Source organism: Mytilus californianus, unplaced genomic scaffold, assembly GCF_021869535.1.
Source record: "Mytilus californianus isolate M0D057914Y unplaced genomic scaffold, xbMytCali1.0.p SCAF_1, whole genome shotgun sequence".
Classification (NCBI taxonomy): domain Eukaryota; kingdom Metazoa; phylum Mollusca; class Bivalvia; order Mytilida; family Mytilidae; genus Mytilus; species Mytilus californianus.
In genome coordinates, this window is record NW_026262581.1 from 51,238,351 (window position 1) to 51,257,585 (window position 19,235).

At 31.3% G+C, this 19,235-nt stretch overlaps 1 protein-coding gene and 1 long non-coding RNA gene across 2 annotated transcripts in view; one reads left to right on the forward strand and one right to left on the reverse strand.

The window, feature by feature from the left end:
• Nucleotides 1-575: 575 nt before the first annotated feature.
• Nucleotides 576-19,235, reverse strand: part of LOC127720695 (uncharacterized) — a 134,558-nt gene continuing 115,898 nt past the window's right edge. The window contains exons 8-11 of the mRNA XM_052227439.1: nt 17,872-17,968; nt 14,131-14,229; nt 13,131-13,196; nt 576-2,619 (exon numbers count right to left, since the gene is read on the reverse strand). Coding sequence (XP_052083399.1) covers nt 1,538-2,619; nt 13,131-13,196; nt 14,131-14,229; nt 17,872-17,968 — 1,344 coding nt within the window. The 3' untranslated portion in view covers nt 576-1,537. The remainder of the gene's footprint in view (nt 2,620-13,130; nt 13,197-14,130; nt 14,230-17,871; nt 17,969-19,235) is intronic.
• Nucleotides 7,080-19,235, forward strand: part of LOC127720915 (uncharacterized) — a 41,556-nt gene continuing 29,400 nt past the window's right edge. The window contains exon 1 of the long non-coding RNA XR_007990991.1: nt 7,080-7,220. This is a non-coding gene — a long non-coding RNA (uncharacterized LOC127720915). The remainder of the gene's footprint in view (nt 7,221-19,235) is intronic.

A 19,235-nucleotide genomic window follows, 5' to 3' on the forward strand; every position in this document is an offset into this window, starting at 1 on the left:
AAATATTCCAAAAATTTACATTTAAATTCAATAAGTTCTTAAAACTTCTCAAAATTATCAATAGTAGACTGGTGCACCTGTTCTTTCAACATTCTGGTCATCGCTTTTAGAGCAATAATAAGTTATCTAAATATTGATACCTTTTATATTAAAAAGAAAAATGAAAATGTCTAACTTTAAAGAAAGAAAATCTCCTGATTTCTTCTTTTAAATTATTGAATTCAAAGTAGAAGTAAAATTGGCAAAGTTGACTTCTTCTTTGTGCTTGATTGCATCATTAAAAGTACATACGGTAAATATAGTCTACAAAAGATGCAAACTTATATTTATTCAAAAAAATTGTAAAATAACAAGATTTTTAATATCATAGTTGTGATGCAATATATGATTCAAAAATGTAAATTATATTTACACTAAATCTCATAAAAAAAGCAAATGTGGTTTTGTTTTGTTTATCTCATGCTTTTATGATTCATATATGATGGAAATAAGGAAGAAAAATGACCAAACTAAACTTACAAATTTACAACGGAATGAAAATAAAAGAAAAAAAACAAAACAAAATGTTAAATCTGAAAAATGATCGTATTATGTCAGTTTGTGTTAAAACATATTCTGCACATGAAACATCTATAATATATTATCAACATGATCATAAATTCAACAATTAACATGCAAAACTAAAAACTATCATGACACTATAATTCAAAATCACAATTTTGTTCATTTATATCACAATTTTTTATGTCATTTACAACTTTTTAGAGAAACTCTAAATAGTATTGCAAGAAATCATCACTTATCATTTAAAATATTACATTGAATTGATAAAGTGTCTACCTTAACTGCTATCTCTAGCAAGAGGTCATCTCAATTAACAGGTCACTTTTCAAGAATATCCCCTTTGAAGTAAATTTTATACATTTTAAAAATGTGGAATCAAAATAACCTCCCTATTAAGATAAGTTTGTATTCATCCTTGACCTCTCAATACAGATTTTACTTTAGATTTATTATAAATCATTGGAAAAGGCTCAAAAAAAATTATTCCTTGTATTCTTAGCTTTTGAAATCTACAATTATCTATTTCAAAGAATAATCATCTTTGATAGTTATTAACTAATTCTACTATTTTTCTAAAATAAAATGGCACAATTTCTCAGAATTTGCAGGACTTTGTACCCTGTACATAGTCATAAGTCATACTAAGTTATTTACATAGGGACTAAAACTTTTAAATGAGCATGTAATAAAATACATTTTTGGATTTGTTTCCACTATTCCCTGGGTTTTTGTCTTTCAATTAGTAAAAAAAATGCAGAAATCTTTTTGGCATTTTTTCAACATACCAGACTTGAAAAACATAATCAGTTTAAAAAAAGTTTATACACAATGTTGTAACAAACTTCCTTCAAAATTTCGATCATGATTTACCAAACTCATTGCTTGGCATTTTGTTGTCTGATTTCATTTGAAATAACAAACATTCCACCCAGCTCTCTGACATCTGCACCACCCTTGATATGCTTCCAACTTTTCAAATTTGGAAATTTCTTTTATTAATTTCCCATATGTGCTGACTTAGAGACTGTCCGTCAACATCTAGACTGTCTGCATCTGAGTCTGGTGGGAAAAATTCTGGTCTAGTTTCTAAAGATGGTGCCATTTCATCTAAAGGTATTGAATCCACTCCACTGTCAAGTCTTCCTTGATTCTGATTCTTAGCGTTTATTTCAAGTTTTATACCTGAATCTGAAATTCCACTATCAAAAACATCTTGTTCAACTCCAATTTCTGTTGCTTTACTGTCTTGATTGTCATAGCTTGGTTTTGCAGGATGAAGTTGAGCCTGAACTAGCCCATGAATCTGTGTTTGTTGTAACTGAGGTTTGACTTGGTCTGAACCTGATATATTAGTGGGACTCTGAAAGTTGAGACAGAACTTATCGACATATGGAACTTGATGTGTGTGCATGTCATACAAAACGGGAAATGCTAATAAAGGTTGAGTCTGGTGGGAATCTTCTGCTGTACTACACCCTAGAAAGTCATCTTCAAACCATTTCTGATTGTCACGCATGTAAAGATATAAAGCTAATAGATGATTTTTAAATGTCAAAGTTTCCTGATTATTATTCAAATCTGATCTGATTTTCTCTTTAGACGTGTCTCTGTCTGATATACTCTCCAGGAAAGATGACATCTTTCCCAAATCTAGTTCAATTTGCTCAGTGTCTGAGATTTGATATAAACGAGGCACATTTTTATTCTTGAACATACAACAATCAAGCCAGTTTATTGAAACAATAGGTGAAAGAAGCAGCATGTTTGGTTCGGCATCTTTCATATCTTTTATTCTTTGAAGAAACGATACACCCGAATTAAAGGCTCTATTCCAATTGCAGTTGACGAAATTTCCATCAGCACATATATGGTTGATTTGATGTATTCCTTCTGTGATAACAAATACAATCTTCTTATTTGGTTCTATGTTTCGATTATCTGATACAACTTCCACCTTACTACTAGTTGTCTCCCTTATGACATGCCCAAGACTTCTGACAATGTTGTCAACATAATCATTTTCAGCACAGAAAACTATTGTAATGTTGTTGTCTCCTGAAAAACATAAAGACAAATGTAATTGTGAAAGATCTAGTTTAAACTAGATGTGTCTGTATGACACAAATGCCCCCACCTGCAGCCTTATTGAGAAAAGTCAGCATTTAATTCTGCCAAAAGTCAGTCTCCTGGAACAAAATCAAAACTGAAGATGCACCTACAGGTTTTACAAAAAAAAAAATCTGTAAAACAATTTTCATAAAATTCTCAAGTCCAAATGCAGAAGTTTCAGCCAAAAGTCCGTCAATTGGAATGAAACATAAACTTAATCTATAAGTCATCATTAACCCTTATGTATCGAAAATCAGATTAAAATCTGAAAGCAAAAATAAAACTTTGGATAAATTTTATCTAAAAAAAAAAACAGGACAAATATTGGTAATGCTAAACCAAATATATTTCTTTTCAATAGATTATATCAAAATTTCACCTTACAAACAACAAGCATTCTGAGAGTATTGCATGGCAATACATAGTCCCCAACCAGGTAAAAATTCATTATACTGGAACAAAATGCTAACTTGTTATGGTGTAAACAAAAAGAAAATATCAAGTCAATATCTTCAAGCATGACTAAATAAACAGCTGCGCCATGAGCGCATGATACGCCTGTCGTCTTGTGTGTGAATTTTTATGCAATAAGCATAAATAGTTTCTGACATACGGCGTGACATGCGAAAACCCCCCCTTTTTTTTTACAAAAAACTCAATATCTCTAAAATAAAATTTTGAATCAAAACCAAAAAGTATACAGATCTTGAGATTAATATAACTAAGAAGTGTGTAAAATTTTAAGCAATAATCATAAATCGTTTTTGAGATATGGCGTGACATGTGAAACCCCCCCCCTTTAAAAAAAAATAATCAATATCTCAAAAATAAAATTTTGAATCAAAACCAAAAAGTATAAAGATCTTTAGATTAATATAACTAAGAAGTGTGTAAAATTTTAAGCAATAATCATAAATCGTTTTTGAGATACGGCGCGACATGTGAAAAACCCCTCCCCCTTTTTTACAAAATACTCAATAACTCAAAAATAAAATTCTGAATCATCACCAAAAAGTATACAGATCTTAAGGTTAATATAACTAAGAAGTGTGTAAAGTTTTAAGCAATAATCATAAACTGTTTTTGAGATACGGCGCGACATGTGAAAAACCCCTCCCCCTTTTTTAACAAAATACTCAATATCTCTAAAATAAAATTTTGAATCATCACCAAAAAGTATACAGATCTTAAGATTAATATAACTAAGAAGTGTGTAAAGTTTGAAGCAATAATCATAAATTGTTTTTGAGATACGGCGCGTGTGTGAAAAAAAAAAACACACCTGTTTTAGTTACTAAGTCCCGTAACTCAAAAAGTTTTAATCTTATTTTCACCAAAAAGTATACAGATCGTTTGACCATCATAAGAAACAACTATGTTAAGTTTCATGAAATTTGGATAAGTCATTCTCAAGTTACGATGCGACATGTAAAATTTGGATAAGTCATTCTCAAGTTACGGTGCGACATGTTTACGCCGGACAGACAGATGGACAGACGGACGGAGGGCGGACATTTGTATTTTTATAAAAAAGTGTGGAAAACTGAATATAAGAGTGAATTTTTTCAAGTCCAAGGACCATAACTCTGCACAAAATTATCAGACCGAAACAAAAATTTGAACTTGATCTGTAACTTGTCATGATAAAACTATATACCAATTGTCAATCAATATCTTCAAGCATGATGAAAAAAAGTGTGGAAAACCTATAACACTCTAACATTAGATATGATTAATAGTTCTCTAAAATTAGATATGATGTAATACAATGTATATCTATTTTCAAATTACAATCAAATATAATTAATAGTTCCAAATATTTTTTCTTTCATTTGTCACAAACTAATATAGATTTGTAACTTATCTATTGCCTCGTTCACATGTACATTTAAATCGAATTGAATTTGAATCGAATGCGTTCACACACTCTTCTTTTTTAATTCGAATTGGCTAAGTTGCATTATCCAATTCGCATTAGAAATGCGTTTTTGTTAATACGAATTAAAAGTAAACGTTGTTCGGACAGTAAAGCGAATTTGACGCGCAGTGCAATTCGAATTAGAATTTACGTTTGGACGTAAAATGTTTCGAATGCGAATTAAACTAATTCGAATTAGTTAATGCGAATCGAATTCGAATTACGTGTGAACGCAGCATATAAAATGTCAACAACTTTTATCTACACAAAGTAATGTAATGAAATATATACCTTAATAAAAATAGATTATTATCTAATAAAGGATTTCACTTTATAAATAAAATATATATATATATACATGTAGCATTCAGAAAATTTGTTTATACAAAATAACATATAAACCTGCCACAAAATTCCTCAAACAATTTACCAAAGAATGTCTTTTAAACAAGAGGCTCTCAAGAGCCTGAATCGCTCACCTGTAATTTTATGCATAAATCTTTCATCAATGATTATTTTTGTTTTTCAATATATATTAATGAATGGCTTAAAACTTCCATTGAAATGTTCTTTGTATCTGTCATATTTTCTTCAACATGTTCAAAATCAAAGAAATGCATTTTACCCCTATGTTTCATTTTAGCCATAGTGGCTATGTTTCTTGACGTACAAGAAAATAAAATACCAAATATTTACTAGATACTCTGAAACTCATTCAGCCCAAGTTTGGCTGAAATTGATTCAGCAGTTTCAAAGGAGAAGATTTTGTAAAGTAAGCAAACTAAATGAACTAATTGTGAAAAATTGGTTTTAAAGGGCAATAACTCCTTAAGGGGACAGTTGACAATTTTGGTCATGCGAACTTATTTGTAGATCTTACTTTGCTGAACATTTTTGCAGTTTACAGTTTATCTTTATCATTAATAATATTCAAGATAATAACCAAAATCTGCAAAATTTCCTTAAAATTACCAATTAAGTGGCAGCAATCCAACAATGGGTTGTTAGATTCATCTGAAAATGTCAGGGCTGACAGAACTTGGCCTTTATAAACATTTTTACCTCTTTTCTTCTAGCTCTAAATGCTTTGGTTTTTGAGATATAAGCCAAAAATTGCATTTTACCCCTACGTTCTATTTTTAGCCATGGCGGCCATGTTTTTTTACGAAACAGAAAATAAAACACAAACTTTATTCCTCGATACCCTTAGAATCATTCAGCTTAAGTTTGGTTGGAATTGGTTCAGTAGTTTCAGAGAAGAAGATTTTTCAAAGTTAGAAAACATGATAAACAAACTGTGTAAAATTGTCCTTAAAGGGCAGTAACTCCTTAAGGGGTCAATTGACAATTTTGATCATATGAACTTATTTGTAGATCTTACCTTGTTGAACATTTTTGCTGTTCACAGTTTATCTTTATCATTAATAATATTCAAGAAAATAATCAAAAACTGCAAAATTTCCTTAAAATTACCAATTTAGTGGCAGCAACCCAACAATGGGTTATCAGATTCAACTGAAAACTTCAGGACTGATAGAACTTCACCTAATGAACACTTTAACCCCCATGTAAGATTTGCTCTAAATGCTTTGGTTTTTGAGATATAAGCCAAAAACTGCATTTTACCCCTATGTTTTATTTTTAGCCATGGTGGCCATGTTATTTGACGAAACAGTAAATAAAACACAAACTTTATTCTGGATACCCTAAGCATCATTCAGCTTAAGTTTGGTTGGAATTGGTTCTGTAGTTTCAGAGGAGATGTTTGAAATAGTTTACACCAGACGGACTACGACGGACGCCAAGTGATGGCAAAAGCTCACAGTTCCTTTGGATTGGTGAACTAAAAATGAGTTATCTTCCTTTGTACAGATTATATGGTTTAACATAGTACTCTAACATTAGTTATGGAGTTTTTTTATGGACCATAACTCTGGACTAAATCATCAGACTGGAACAAAATTCGAACTTGATCTATAACTTGTCATGATAAAACTATATACCAAATATCAAATCAATATCTTCAAGAACGAAGAAAAAAAGTGTGGAAAACTGAGTTGCCGGACTGACGGACAGAGTGCAAACCTAAAGTCCCCTTCGACTTTGTCGGTAGGGGACTAATAACCTGACTCAGTATGACAGAGAGAACAGCCACATTAATTGAAATGTAGAGCACATCACAGCTGTAATATTTCAGTGTGTACTAAATGTCTAAAATTAAATTTACACGTTTGTTATCAAACCATGAATTCTTTATGATTTACCATACAATTGAAACAAACAGGTTTTTTTAACTCATCCTTTTGGTGCTTGTTTACCATGAATTTATTGGCTAGTAATAGATATTTTTTTTTAACTCTCCCAATATAAAATTAAAAGCTTGTTTTTTTTTTCTAATAATTTATACAAATTGAAAGCAAGTGATCATCCTATTTTGCATGAATAGTGGACGTATTAATAATGTGATGGGCACTTGCTTTTTTCAAAATAAAATAAAATGCTCCGCTGGGCGCAGCTTGATACGACCACAGAGGTCAAACCCTGAACAGTTGGGGCAAGTATGGACACAACATTCAAGCTTGATACAGCTCTGAATTTGGATTGTGATTAAATATTTGACACAGCATAGGTTTCTAACACAGAATGAATGAGATCTAAGAACTTAAAAATATTTAATTTACCTATTATGGTCCAATATCCAAAATCTAAATACATACACGGTTTGATTCAGCATATCAAAGAACCCCAAGAATTCAATTTTTGTTAAAATCAAACTAAGTTTAATTCTGGACCCTTTGGACCTTAATGTAGACCAATTTGAAAACGGGACCAAAAATTAAGAATCTAAATACACGGTTAAATTCAGCATATCAAAGAACCCAATATTTCAATTTTTGATGAAATCAAACCATATCATTATTATTTGCTCTTATATATAATTAAAAATTAACCAACTTAAAATGGAAAATTTAAAAAAAAAAAAAGGAAAAAAAATCCCCCCCCCCAATTTTTTGAACCCCCTTATGATTCATCACCCCCAAACTCAATCCCAGCCTTCCCTTTGTGGTATGGTACCTTGCAGTACAATTTCAGAGAGATCCATACACTTGAACACAAGTTATTGTCTGGAAACTGTAAAAATGCTTGGTTTTTTTTCCCTTTTTGGCCCCAAATTCCTAAACGTTTAGGGCAATTACCCCCAAACTCAATTCCAGCTTTCCCTTTGTGATATGGAACCTTGTAGTACAATTTCAGAAAGATCCATACACTTACACACAAGTTATTGTCATGAAACTAGAAAAATGCTTGTTTTTTGCCCCTTTTTGGCCCCTAATTCCTAAAATTTTGAGGCAGTTACCCCCAAAATCAATCCCAGCATTCCCTTTGTGATATGGAACCTTGTGGTACAATGTCAGAGAGAGCCATACACTAACACAAAAGTTATTGTCTGGAAGTTACAAAAATGCTTATTTTTGGCCCCTAATTCCTTAACTGTTGGTACCATAACCCCCAAAATCAATCCCAACCTTCCTTTTGTGCTTTTGAACCTTATGGTAAAATTTCATAGAGATACATTCATTTAAACTAAAGTTATTGTGCGAAAACCAATGTGTCCTTGGACGACGACGACGCCAACGTCATACCAATATACTACCGTAAAAATCTTTTGCGGTCATATAAAAAATATATGTTATTCACATCTGAATAGGAAATTAAAACTTGAAACACAAAAACTTCATCACAAATAGTCTAATTAGATGGAATCTGTATTATTCCATGTATTCGATTATAATAAGTCATATGGATGAAATTGGCATATGCAAATGTCTCACCAGTTATATTTCTAATATATAAGAAGCACGGCAAGTCTTGAGTTTAAATATGAAAAATTTAGTTGTCTGGTATCACACTCAATGCATTGGTAGAATCTATATATATCAATTATCCATATTTACATGATATATTGTCTCGTACTTTTCCCAATTTTTAAAGCATTATTGTTGACACATGTGATCAATAAATAAAAAGTGTTGACTAATTAGGTAGGCATAACTAATAGTTCTATAATCTTGGGTTTGCATTCATACTGCAAGGGTTGTTTCCATACGAAATGAAAGCTTATGACGAAATCAAATGATTCATCATTCAGCCTATAAAAGACCAGCATTTGTATGAAATGAAAACCTACTGTAAAAATTGGGTAGTAAATAAAGGTAACCTACTGTAAAAAATGGGTAATAAATAAAGGTAACCTACTGTAAAAATGGGTAGTAAATAAAGGTATCCTACTGTAAAAATAGGGTAGTAAATAAAGGTAACCTACTGTAAAAATTGGGTAGTAAATAAAGGTAACCTACTGTAAAATTGGGTAGCAAATAAAGGTATCATTGACTTTATTGTCCCTGTAGAAAATAATCTGTTAACACAGAGATATGTCTCGCCTTTTTGTAATTTCAATAATGCAAATGCAGAATCAATGAACCATGACTGAAGGTACATGGCTAAACAATCTCCATGGAAATGAGATGTGCAAATGCTAATACAACTGCATACCAAATACCATTGACTTATCATAAGTAGTTCCCTTTAAACAAACCTAAACACAAACTAATACATGTAAACTAAATAAAATTTCAAAGTCAATAGACCATAACTGAGGGGGCAGGGCCAAATAATTTCCATTGAAATGAGATGTCCCAATGCTAATACAACTGCATACCAAATATCATTGACCTATCACTAGTGGTTCCCCATAAAATGACCTAATCACAAACTAATACATGAAAACTAAGCAAAAGTTTCAAAGTCAATAGACCATGACTGAGGGGGCTGGGCCATATAATCTCCATGGAAATGAGATATGCCAATGCTTATACAACTGCATACCAATCATCATTAACTTACCACTAGTGGTTCCCCATAAACTGACCTAATCACAAACTAATACATTTAAACTAAGCAAAATTTCAAAGTCAATAGACCATAACTGAGGGGACGGGGCCAAATAATCTCCATGGTAATGAGATGTGCCAATGCTTATACCACTGCATACCAAATATCATTGATCTACCACTAGTGGTTCAACATAGACTAGACCTAATCACAGACTAATACATTGTTGACGCCGCCGCCGCCGCTGACGCCGGAAACAGCATACCTATGTCTCGCTTTTTGACTCTGTCAAGGCGAGACAAAAAGCAAACTAAATTTCTTTGTTGTTTGTAAACAATTAAGTTTATATGCTGTAAAAGTGTAAATGCATGTTCATTTTATTCTAATTTAGGCAAAATGCAAAATATAATAAATTCACATATGTCTTTGCTTGTAACATCTGGTTGTACTACTATTACTACCCTCAATATTCACTGACATTTGGAGTAAAACATCTGTATATAATACATGTATTTTCAATCTGTTCTAAGTCAAGGATCATTTATTGAGATTCATTTCTGTAAATCCAATGCAACACAATAAGTGGTTACCACTTGAAGACACTTAACAATATCAATATCAATATATCAAAACTGGATTGTTTGTAAAAATTGTTGAGATATCAGGTGAAATATTTGATATGTCAGAAGAAAAATAAAGAATCCTTTCATCAAAATAAAAATATGATACTGATTAAATGTTTGTTGAATAACCTCCATCAAGTGCACTCGAGACTTAAAACTTTCAGAAGCCAAATGCATTACATAACACAAGTGGGAAATTCCAAATCTTAATCAACCTGTTGTTTGAAAGATGAATAAATAAAATGAATTATATATCATCCTAGAACAATTACCACAACTTGATTCAACTTCCTGCTTTCAAAGTTGTTGACTTTTTTGTTTTTTGTAACCAAATGTTTACATATTCTCAAAGCAACATATTGGTTGGTTGATTCAAGTCTGCTAAAATTTAACAGTTTAAAAGTCTAAAAAGTTAATGACCGGTAGTGTTTTCTATTTTGACTAATATTTTTAGTCATTTATTGTTTATTTTGCAATGCACATGAAAGTACCGAAAGTAAACATTCCTCAGAAAGATAAATGCAAGATTTTTTTATTATCATAAGAAACATTTTCAGCAATGATTATGACTAAATAATAATATTGGTCTGTAAATAATTGAATTTAATGAGAGAGAAAAATAAAACAAATACACTAATTATAAAAACTATAGTAGTGTCTATGTCAAATGTTGTAACAGTTTAAATTAATTTCCCTTTCACCTAATAACCAGACCGCCAGATTATTGTATCCCGAAACTAGAATTAATCAAACATAAACTTCAATTTATCTACCATCTGTTCTCATGTCATTTATTGCAATCAATATGATCTAATTTCTTAGACTAATTCTTTCTACTTAAATTTTCCTAATGTTGTTTTTCTTTGAAGTTTTGTATTTTATCCTATTTTGAGTGTCAAATCAATCTTTGTTTACATAGATCAAATTCAGTAAACCTACTAATTTTTGCAAGCGATTTACAGCTAGATGGCTAGAAGATACATGTACTGCAAAAAAATATAATAATCTTTTTTAAGTATAACTTTTATGTGACCAATAGCAGATTTTCCAATTGTAAAAAAGCATTTCGCTTAAAAACAAAACCGATTCTGGAATGTCATTACATGACTGACTTAAGAATTATACTAACAAGAAATCTAGTAAAAAAATTGCCTTAAGAGGGCATTAGCTTCTACTTAAGGTAGATAGGGTGTCTTCCTCCATCTTGGATTTTGAAATACCAGAAAACAATCGGTCTAGATCTTTAATAAAAGGTGCAAATTTTGAGAGTAGTAGTTAATTCATGTGTAAGAATGTTCATTTCAATATATGAAATGACATATTTTGTCATATTTATGGTTGTATTTTACAAAAAAACAGAATACTTTTGTTTGATTCTATTTTTTCCAACTTTGCCACATAAGGGGAGGCAACTCAAATGTAAGGGCAGATAATTCAGATAAAGTTACTTTTACAATGGAATGTGTTAGGAATTTACCTATTTTATTATGTAGCAAGAAAACGGGTTCCTTGACCCCATTTTTTCTTTTTCTTATCTGAAAGCATACTATTAAAGCTATCTTCTCATATTTTATCTCAAAATTCTATGGTGTAGTTATCGTTTTATGGCAGAAAATTGGGGTTTCCATGCATAATCCATACAAAATCTGTCAATTTTGCACAACCTGTAGCGTGAAAATAAGCCCCGTGACCCATTCATTTTATTATTTTTTTTTAAAAAGGATGATATAAACTACATTTTGGCAAATTATTAAAAAATTCTATGGATTATAATTTAGACACCCCATCTACCTTAAACAAAAAATCAAAGTACTTTTTTTTCAATCATAAGTGAAAGCAGATTATTGACTAAATAATCATTTATTAACAGTCATTTTACTTCAATTTTGTAATCAAAGTACTGAAGTACTGAACATCGGATGACCGCAAGTTCTTGTGGATGGTCACAAGCACTTGTCTCAGAAAAAAAAATCACATCTCTATACCTGAAAGTGAGGTTAAGGTACATAGATATTTTTTTTTCTAAGACAAGTTTGTGCGTTGATGATGAATAAATGACGGAATTCAACCTCACCGTAATAACTATTATATTGTAGTGATACAAATCAGTATACTCTGGTTTGTTGTTATATATTATATTAATATTTGTACATAACAGTTACATGTATATATAATTTTCATCCATTTCTATATCATTCTATTCTACTAGTCTGATAATAGTGCAGTGCAAGTGCATGGTGGACACTCTTCTGTAATAATTCGATTTTTCTAATAGATTGGATTTGAGTAGGCATTCATATATTCCTGCAAAACGTACTTGAGATATTCTTCCCCATGCGTTAACACAAATTTTCAGTATTCTTGATTTGTTATTGACATATATATTTCTCACGACAAAACATTTTCATATCATTTATCTATGTTCTTAAAAATTATTTTCATGAATATTCATTGATGAAATTATTCTTGATTTGTTATTGACATATATATTTCTCACGACAAAACATTTTCATATCATTTATCTATGTTCTTAAAAATTATTTTCATGAATATTCATTGATGAAATTGATATCTAACAAGCGATAAGGAATGTTATTTTGCGTTCGGTTATCAGTCAAAACGAAAGTCACGCGGGTAGAAATGTCTGTGGCAACAATACACCGGAATGCCCTCACGGTCATTTGATGTAAAAATAAGCTAAAAAACATCACTGATATATTATTGTCTCGAAAGACAAAAATGCAATCTCATCTGGGTCTGTATGCATGCAACCTTTAATCTAGTAGACCCTTAGTTGGAGATTGGTTGTGCATAGGTTCAGCATGTCCAGTGATTGAAACAAAAGTCAGCAATAAAAATGAAACTAGAGAAGGTAGCAGCAGGAAGACTGATTTTGTTGATTGATTCGACTTGCAGAATTTTTTTCCCCTGGATATTTATCATATCACATTCTTTTAGGATGACTATTTCATCAATTGAAAAGAACAAAAAAAAATACGCTGTTTTCACTTTATAGTAAATACCTTCTTCTGGTCCATTATTTGGCAGAATAATTGATTCTTCCCCCGAGTTTCCCTTTTTTAAAATACCTGTAATAACAAATACATATGCTTTAAACTATTACACTTTTGGGTAGGGGTGATCTTGTGTTTTTTTACAGAAAAAATGATGGTAACGTTTGTGTGTTAAATAGGCAGTCTGTGTAAATGACATTTATATATTTGTTTCCGCATTTGTGAAATCAGCCAGAACAAAATTCATTGCCAAGTTAGCTGAGTGGCAAATATTTTACAGAAATATATTGGTTTTACATCTTAAGTAGGACAAAATAAAAATCTATATCTGTATCGAATACAAAAACCTGACAAAGGATAAGGCTCACTTTGGGGCTTACTCGGCACTATAAATTCTAGGAACATATAAAGATGTATGATACGATTGTTAAACATAATATTTGAAGTTAGGGGATCAACATTTCAGACTAAGGGCTTGAAGAAACTGTAAATAAAATGTCAAAAATTGCCCCTAATATTTTAATTTTAGATTTTATATTGCTATGTTATAAGGTATCAAGAGGTGCACAAGTTATTAATAAATAAATTCAAAGGCATAAAAATCACACACAACATGGTTGAGTTAACATTAAGCTTAACTTACTGCTAAAGTATTCCAGAAGTGCCATTATTATATACAAGACAAAATTTGGTACTGATTTTACTTGCTAGTTTGATATGTGAGGGGCCAAACCCAAATTTCTCCAATATTTTGACAAGCATGATAAAAGGCAACTTTTCTTAAAAAAATTCACAATAATTACTTCATATTTGGCAAGTTATTATTATTCCTTTAATATCAACTTTGTACATTCTATATGAAACAGTAATAACTCAGTTCAAGAACTAAAATAAAATTAATTCAAAATATTGTTTCATAATGACAATATTGGTGACCAGCTTTAAAGCAAACGTTCAAGAAATTTGTGAAATTGTATTATAATCTTGCATATCTGAACTTAAAACTTACCTTTGCGATAAAATACAAAGACTGTTATAGAAATGACTATTACCAAAACCAGAGGTATCACAACCCATGTCATCACTTGCATCTTTTCTTTTTCTTCTTCTAAAAATTGGTTATATTATAATTAAACAAAATCAAGTATTTCAAAATCTAAAACAAATGATGCAAAATATCAGCATTGGTAAAAAGTATAAAGATTCTACCTATAGAAACATTAGATCAAATTATATTTTGAATTCTTCAACCAAATTTCTAAAACATACACATTTCTTTTTTTTGGGAGTATGGTACAGTATTCGACAATCGATTGTATCGACTATTTATTTTTTATAGTTTAAATATCTTGTCAACTGTATTCGATCATATCATTTTGTCGATTCAATCAATTGTTGTACCAAATTAACATACTTCTTTCGTGTCAGTATATATCAACCCAGTCAACTGTACGATCATTATAATCAATTCTGTCAACTGTATCTTCATAATAATTATGAACAGAGCACGATCGTATCGATCATTCAATCTATACAATTGTGCCACGGTTGATCAATATGATCAACTCAGTCAAATCTATATTAATATTATGAACCTAGCACGATTTTATTCAATCCATACGATTGTGCCACGGTTGATCAATGTAATCAACCCAGTAAACTGTATCTTCACATTGTAAACAGAGCAGGATCGTATCGATCGTATTCAATCGATACGATTGTGCCATGGTAGATCAATGTAACCAACCCAGTCAACTGTATCTTCATATTATAAAAGGAGCACGATCGTATCAATCCTATCCATCAATACCATGGTGTCACGGTAGATCAATATAATCAACTCAGTCAACTCTATATTAATATTTTAAACCTAGCAATCGATACGATTGTGGCATGGTTGATCAATGTATCGATCGTATTCAATCGATACGATTGTGCCACTGTTGATCAATATAATCAACCCAGTCAACCGTATCTTCACATGATTCTGGTGTAACACCAGTTTATGTGTACAGATTAAATAAGACTTACAGTGGTTGTTTACATTCTTGCTTCTTGTTGGATGGTTGTTTCATTGACAATCATACCACATCTCCTTATTTGTATATTAGTATCAGTAATAGACAAGAATTATATTAAATATACAAAATCAAAACTCAAAAACATGTATACTTACAGTTGATTGGAGCCCAAAAATTATCTAAATATTTAAATTCTAATTGTTTTGTACATTAATGGATCTGTAATTGGCAAGTTTTCAACGATACAATTGTGCCACGGTTGATCAATATAATCAACTCAACCAACTTCTCTTCATATTATAAACGATGGTATAAGATTAAACAATGCACTCAATTCTGTTTTGTGTAAGACAACTGTACGACTAGAAACCAAGGACACAGCCTACAGTAGTACATGGCATATTTGATACTGCCATAACCTAACCCTAACTCTACCTAACTCTATCCTTGACATAATTCTAACCCATGGACACAGCCTAGGTGGCACATTGACATGGCCTACAGCATAAGAAGGCAAATTAAACTGCCTACGTTGCTAGAATGCACATTGGCACAGCCTACGGTGCTACATGGCACATTGACACAGTCTACCGCACTAGATGGCATATTTTATATAGCCTGACCCTTACGTAACAAAGGGATAAACAAAAATTACATATCTATTTTTTAGATTTCATTGCCAACTGATTGTTAGTCCCCTACCGACATCGCCAAAGGGGACTATAGTTTTGCACTCTTTATGTCCGTACGTCCTTCCGTCCTTCCATCTGTCCATCTGTCACACACAGTTTGTTTTCCGGACTTTTGTCTAAACGCTTGCAGATATTAAATTAATTTTTGGTATGTAAGTGTACCTTGATAGGTTATCAGTTTTTTAGCAATTGCTTTCAGATATTTTATTGATTTTTGGTATGTCAGTGCACAGATAAATTTTTAGTTTCATGCTGATTGGAATAATGTTTGGTGACTTATGCCCTTTAAAATTGCATGATCCAAAAAAACGGTAGGGGACATTGTATTTCCCCTGCAATACTCATTCACCTGTTGATAATGCCTCGCGTCTTCAATGGAGTTTTTCTCTTGTGCAATGCGGAGGTCGTAGAAATCTTCCCCATGCTTTAGGTGTATATATATAGTATAACTAATTATGTTGAATCGTTATTGATCGTATTGATAGTTACAATAAACAAATTGGGTTGATTCGTTCGAGATATAACGTTCAATTGTTATCGATCGTATCTATCATTACTATCGAGTCTTCATCAGAACCAAATTGAGTTGACTGAATCGACAAATGATGTTCAATCGTCATCGATCTTATCAACCGTTAAGATCGAGTAGTGGTAATAACCAAACTGTGAAGGTTGATTCAATAGATGATGTTCAATCGTTATCAATAGTTACGATTATGAATTCGTCTTAAACAAATTGGGTTGATTGATTTGACATATGACGTTCAACCGTTATCGATCATATCTATCGTTACGATGGAGTCTTCATCATGAAAAAATTGAGTTGATTGATTAGACAAATGTTGTTCAATTATTATCAATCGTATCTATCGTTACGATTGAGTGATCAACAAACAATGGTAATCAGTTGATTTGATTTATTCAACAAATGTTATTCAATCGTTACCGATCGTCTGGTTCCTTAAAGATTTGTTGACTTAATCGATCGTTAAGTTGTCTTTTCAATGCATTATTTTTAGCTGAATTGACGTTAAAAATGCAGGAAAAATCAACTGTTGTCGAATCAATCGATTGTTGAATACTGTACCATAATGTTTTTTTTTTACAAATAGATAAATGCTGTGTTTCAATGTAGAGTGCATATCTTAGAACAGGTGTCTAAGGTACTATCAGTAAAAAATATTATACAGTCAAACTTGTATATAAAGGTCATTCATCCACAGAAAACAGACCTAAAAGACAGGTGACCTTTGACCTGGAAGTGTAAAATACATAGGTATTTCTATAACAGGTCAAGAGGGTGACCTTACAATACAGGTTTTTGTTCAAAAGAGGTGACTGTAAATGCAGGTTTGACTGTAGAATGTGTTGCCTACTATAAATTCAGAAATTTTGCGATGTATTTATTAATGCGAAAAATGTTACAGTATCAGGTTCATAATAAAAACCTTTATTCATAATTTCAGTTGTGATTTTCCTTAATAAAACTTTTGTAATTGCATTAAATAAATTTCACACATTTCACAAAAATAAATGCCTGCATTAATTTCTAAATTAACAGCATATGATAGTGTTAATATATTTGACTGTTAAATTTATTCACAACTTTTATTATGTACTTATCGGTAAAACAATTTAGAGCTTAACATATTGTATAGACATATGTCTTCTTATAAAGGACTGCACATTACCCTCTAGATGTCTTTCAGTTAAGTTTGTTGTTGGGTTGTTGTCTCATTGAAGAAGTATACCCTACATCTTCTTTTTTTCATATTTGCCTTTTCATACATACTGGCAAATTATTTTCACTTTTTTCTGAAGTTGTAGTTTGAACTCAGCTTTTTTCAAGCTGATGAACCTGTGAACAAATTTATTTTATTGCTAAAGTGAGAAATCATAAATGCAGTGTATTACAAAAAATACTCTTACCATCCAATTCCTGCAGTTGACTATCTTTTTTCTTGAGGGTTGGAAAAATAGATTACCTTTTTCATCAGGTTAAAAAACTATGTCTAGCTTTAATTTATTTAAGCTCACCTGGTAATCGATCCTGTGTTGGCTTGGGTTCAATCCTAATTGGTGAATACTCCACATTGTGACTCAAAGGTTGATTGTCTTTATCATAAGGCCTTACCTGTTAAAAAAAAGTCATTTCTTATTTACTATAAACCAACTTATTTTCGTGCACACTCTTTTTCTCATTAAGTTCTTTCTGGCCAACTTTGCGCTGATTTATTTTTGTGATCTTCCTATTTCTCTTGATATATTTATATAAGAGAAGATCCAAGTTTCACATATTCGTGAAGATTTAAATTCATGTTATATTTCTACTTGTGAAAGTGGAGAAAAATAAATCACTCCAGATAATTAGTTAGTTTACAGTATACAAACCAAATTAGGGAAAGTTAACTGGTATATATTTCAGAAATTCCTATTGGAATCAACAACTTGGTTAAATTGTATCTTGTGTAAACCACTCTGATTAACTTTATATAGAAATTAACTCAGCCTGTTATCAATTTAAAAAAAAAAAATCTTTTATTTAAAGGTGGACCAGTAACGATATGATATACAGTAAATTTCCAATGAAGCATTAAAAAAACCCTTGAATATTGGTGTTATGGAAATTTTGAGGTTGTCAATAAATTTATTTTACTTATTTGATACCTTCAGAAACATAAGGATGTTTGATAGTGTATTCCTACTCTCCTGAATAAATGGGCAACAATATTGAACAAGAGTGTCTGATTTGTGTATTGTTAAGAAATTGAATTTGTTTAAACCAAAGAGCCACCATGCCAAAATGCTCAATGAAAATATTGCTTTTAAAAAATATGTTCATATATGTTACTTATCACTTTTGAGGAAGTCAATAGATCTCTCTCAAGCTTACATTTTCAGCAGATCTACATGAAACCTTAGGCATGTTTTGAAAAATATTAAAACGTCAGGTCTGCAGTTACAATGTTCAGAATATTCAAAGTATCAAATCTTTGTAAATCTTCCATTTGGAAATGATGGCATGTAAAAATAAAATGCTTTGCTGAGTGCAGCTGGATACGACCGCAGAGGTCCAACCCTGAACATTAGAGGCAAAAATGGACACAATATTCATGCTTGATACAGGTCCTAATTTGGATTGTAATTAAATATTTGACACATAATAGGTTTCTGACACCGAATAACTGTAGTCAAAGAACTTAGAATTGGTAATATGATTTGAATTTATATTCAATTTTTTGCTTTTGTGCAATACATTATGCTGTTGCGAAATTGCCCCCCCCCCCCCTAAAAAAAAAAAAAATTAACCCCACTTTTTTTGGGCTTCTGTGAAATTCACTATGTTGTTGCGTATTGACCCCCCCTCCTTTCCAAAAAAAAAAAAATTTACTCCCCCACCC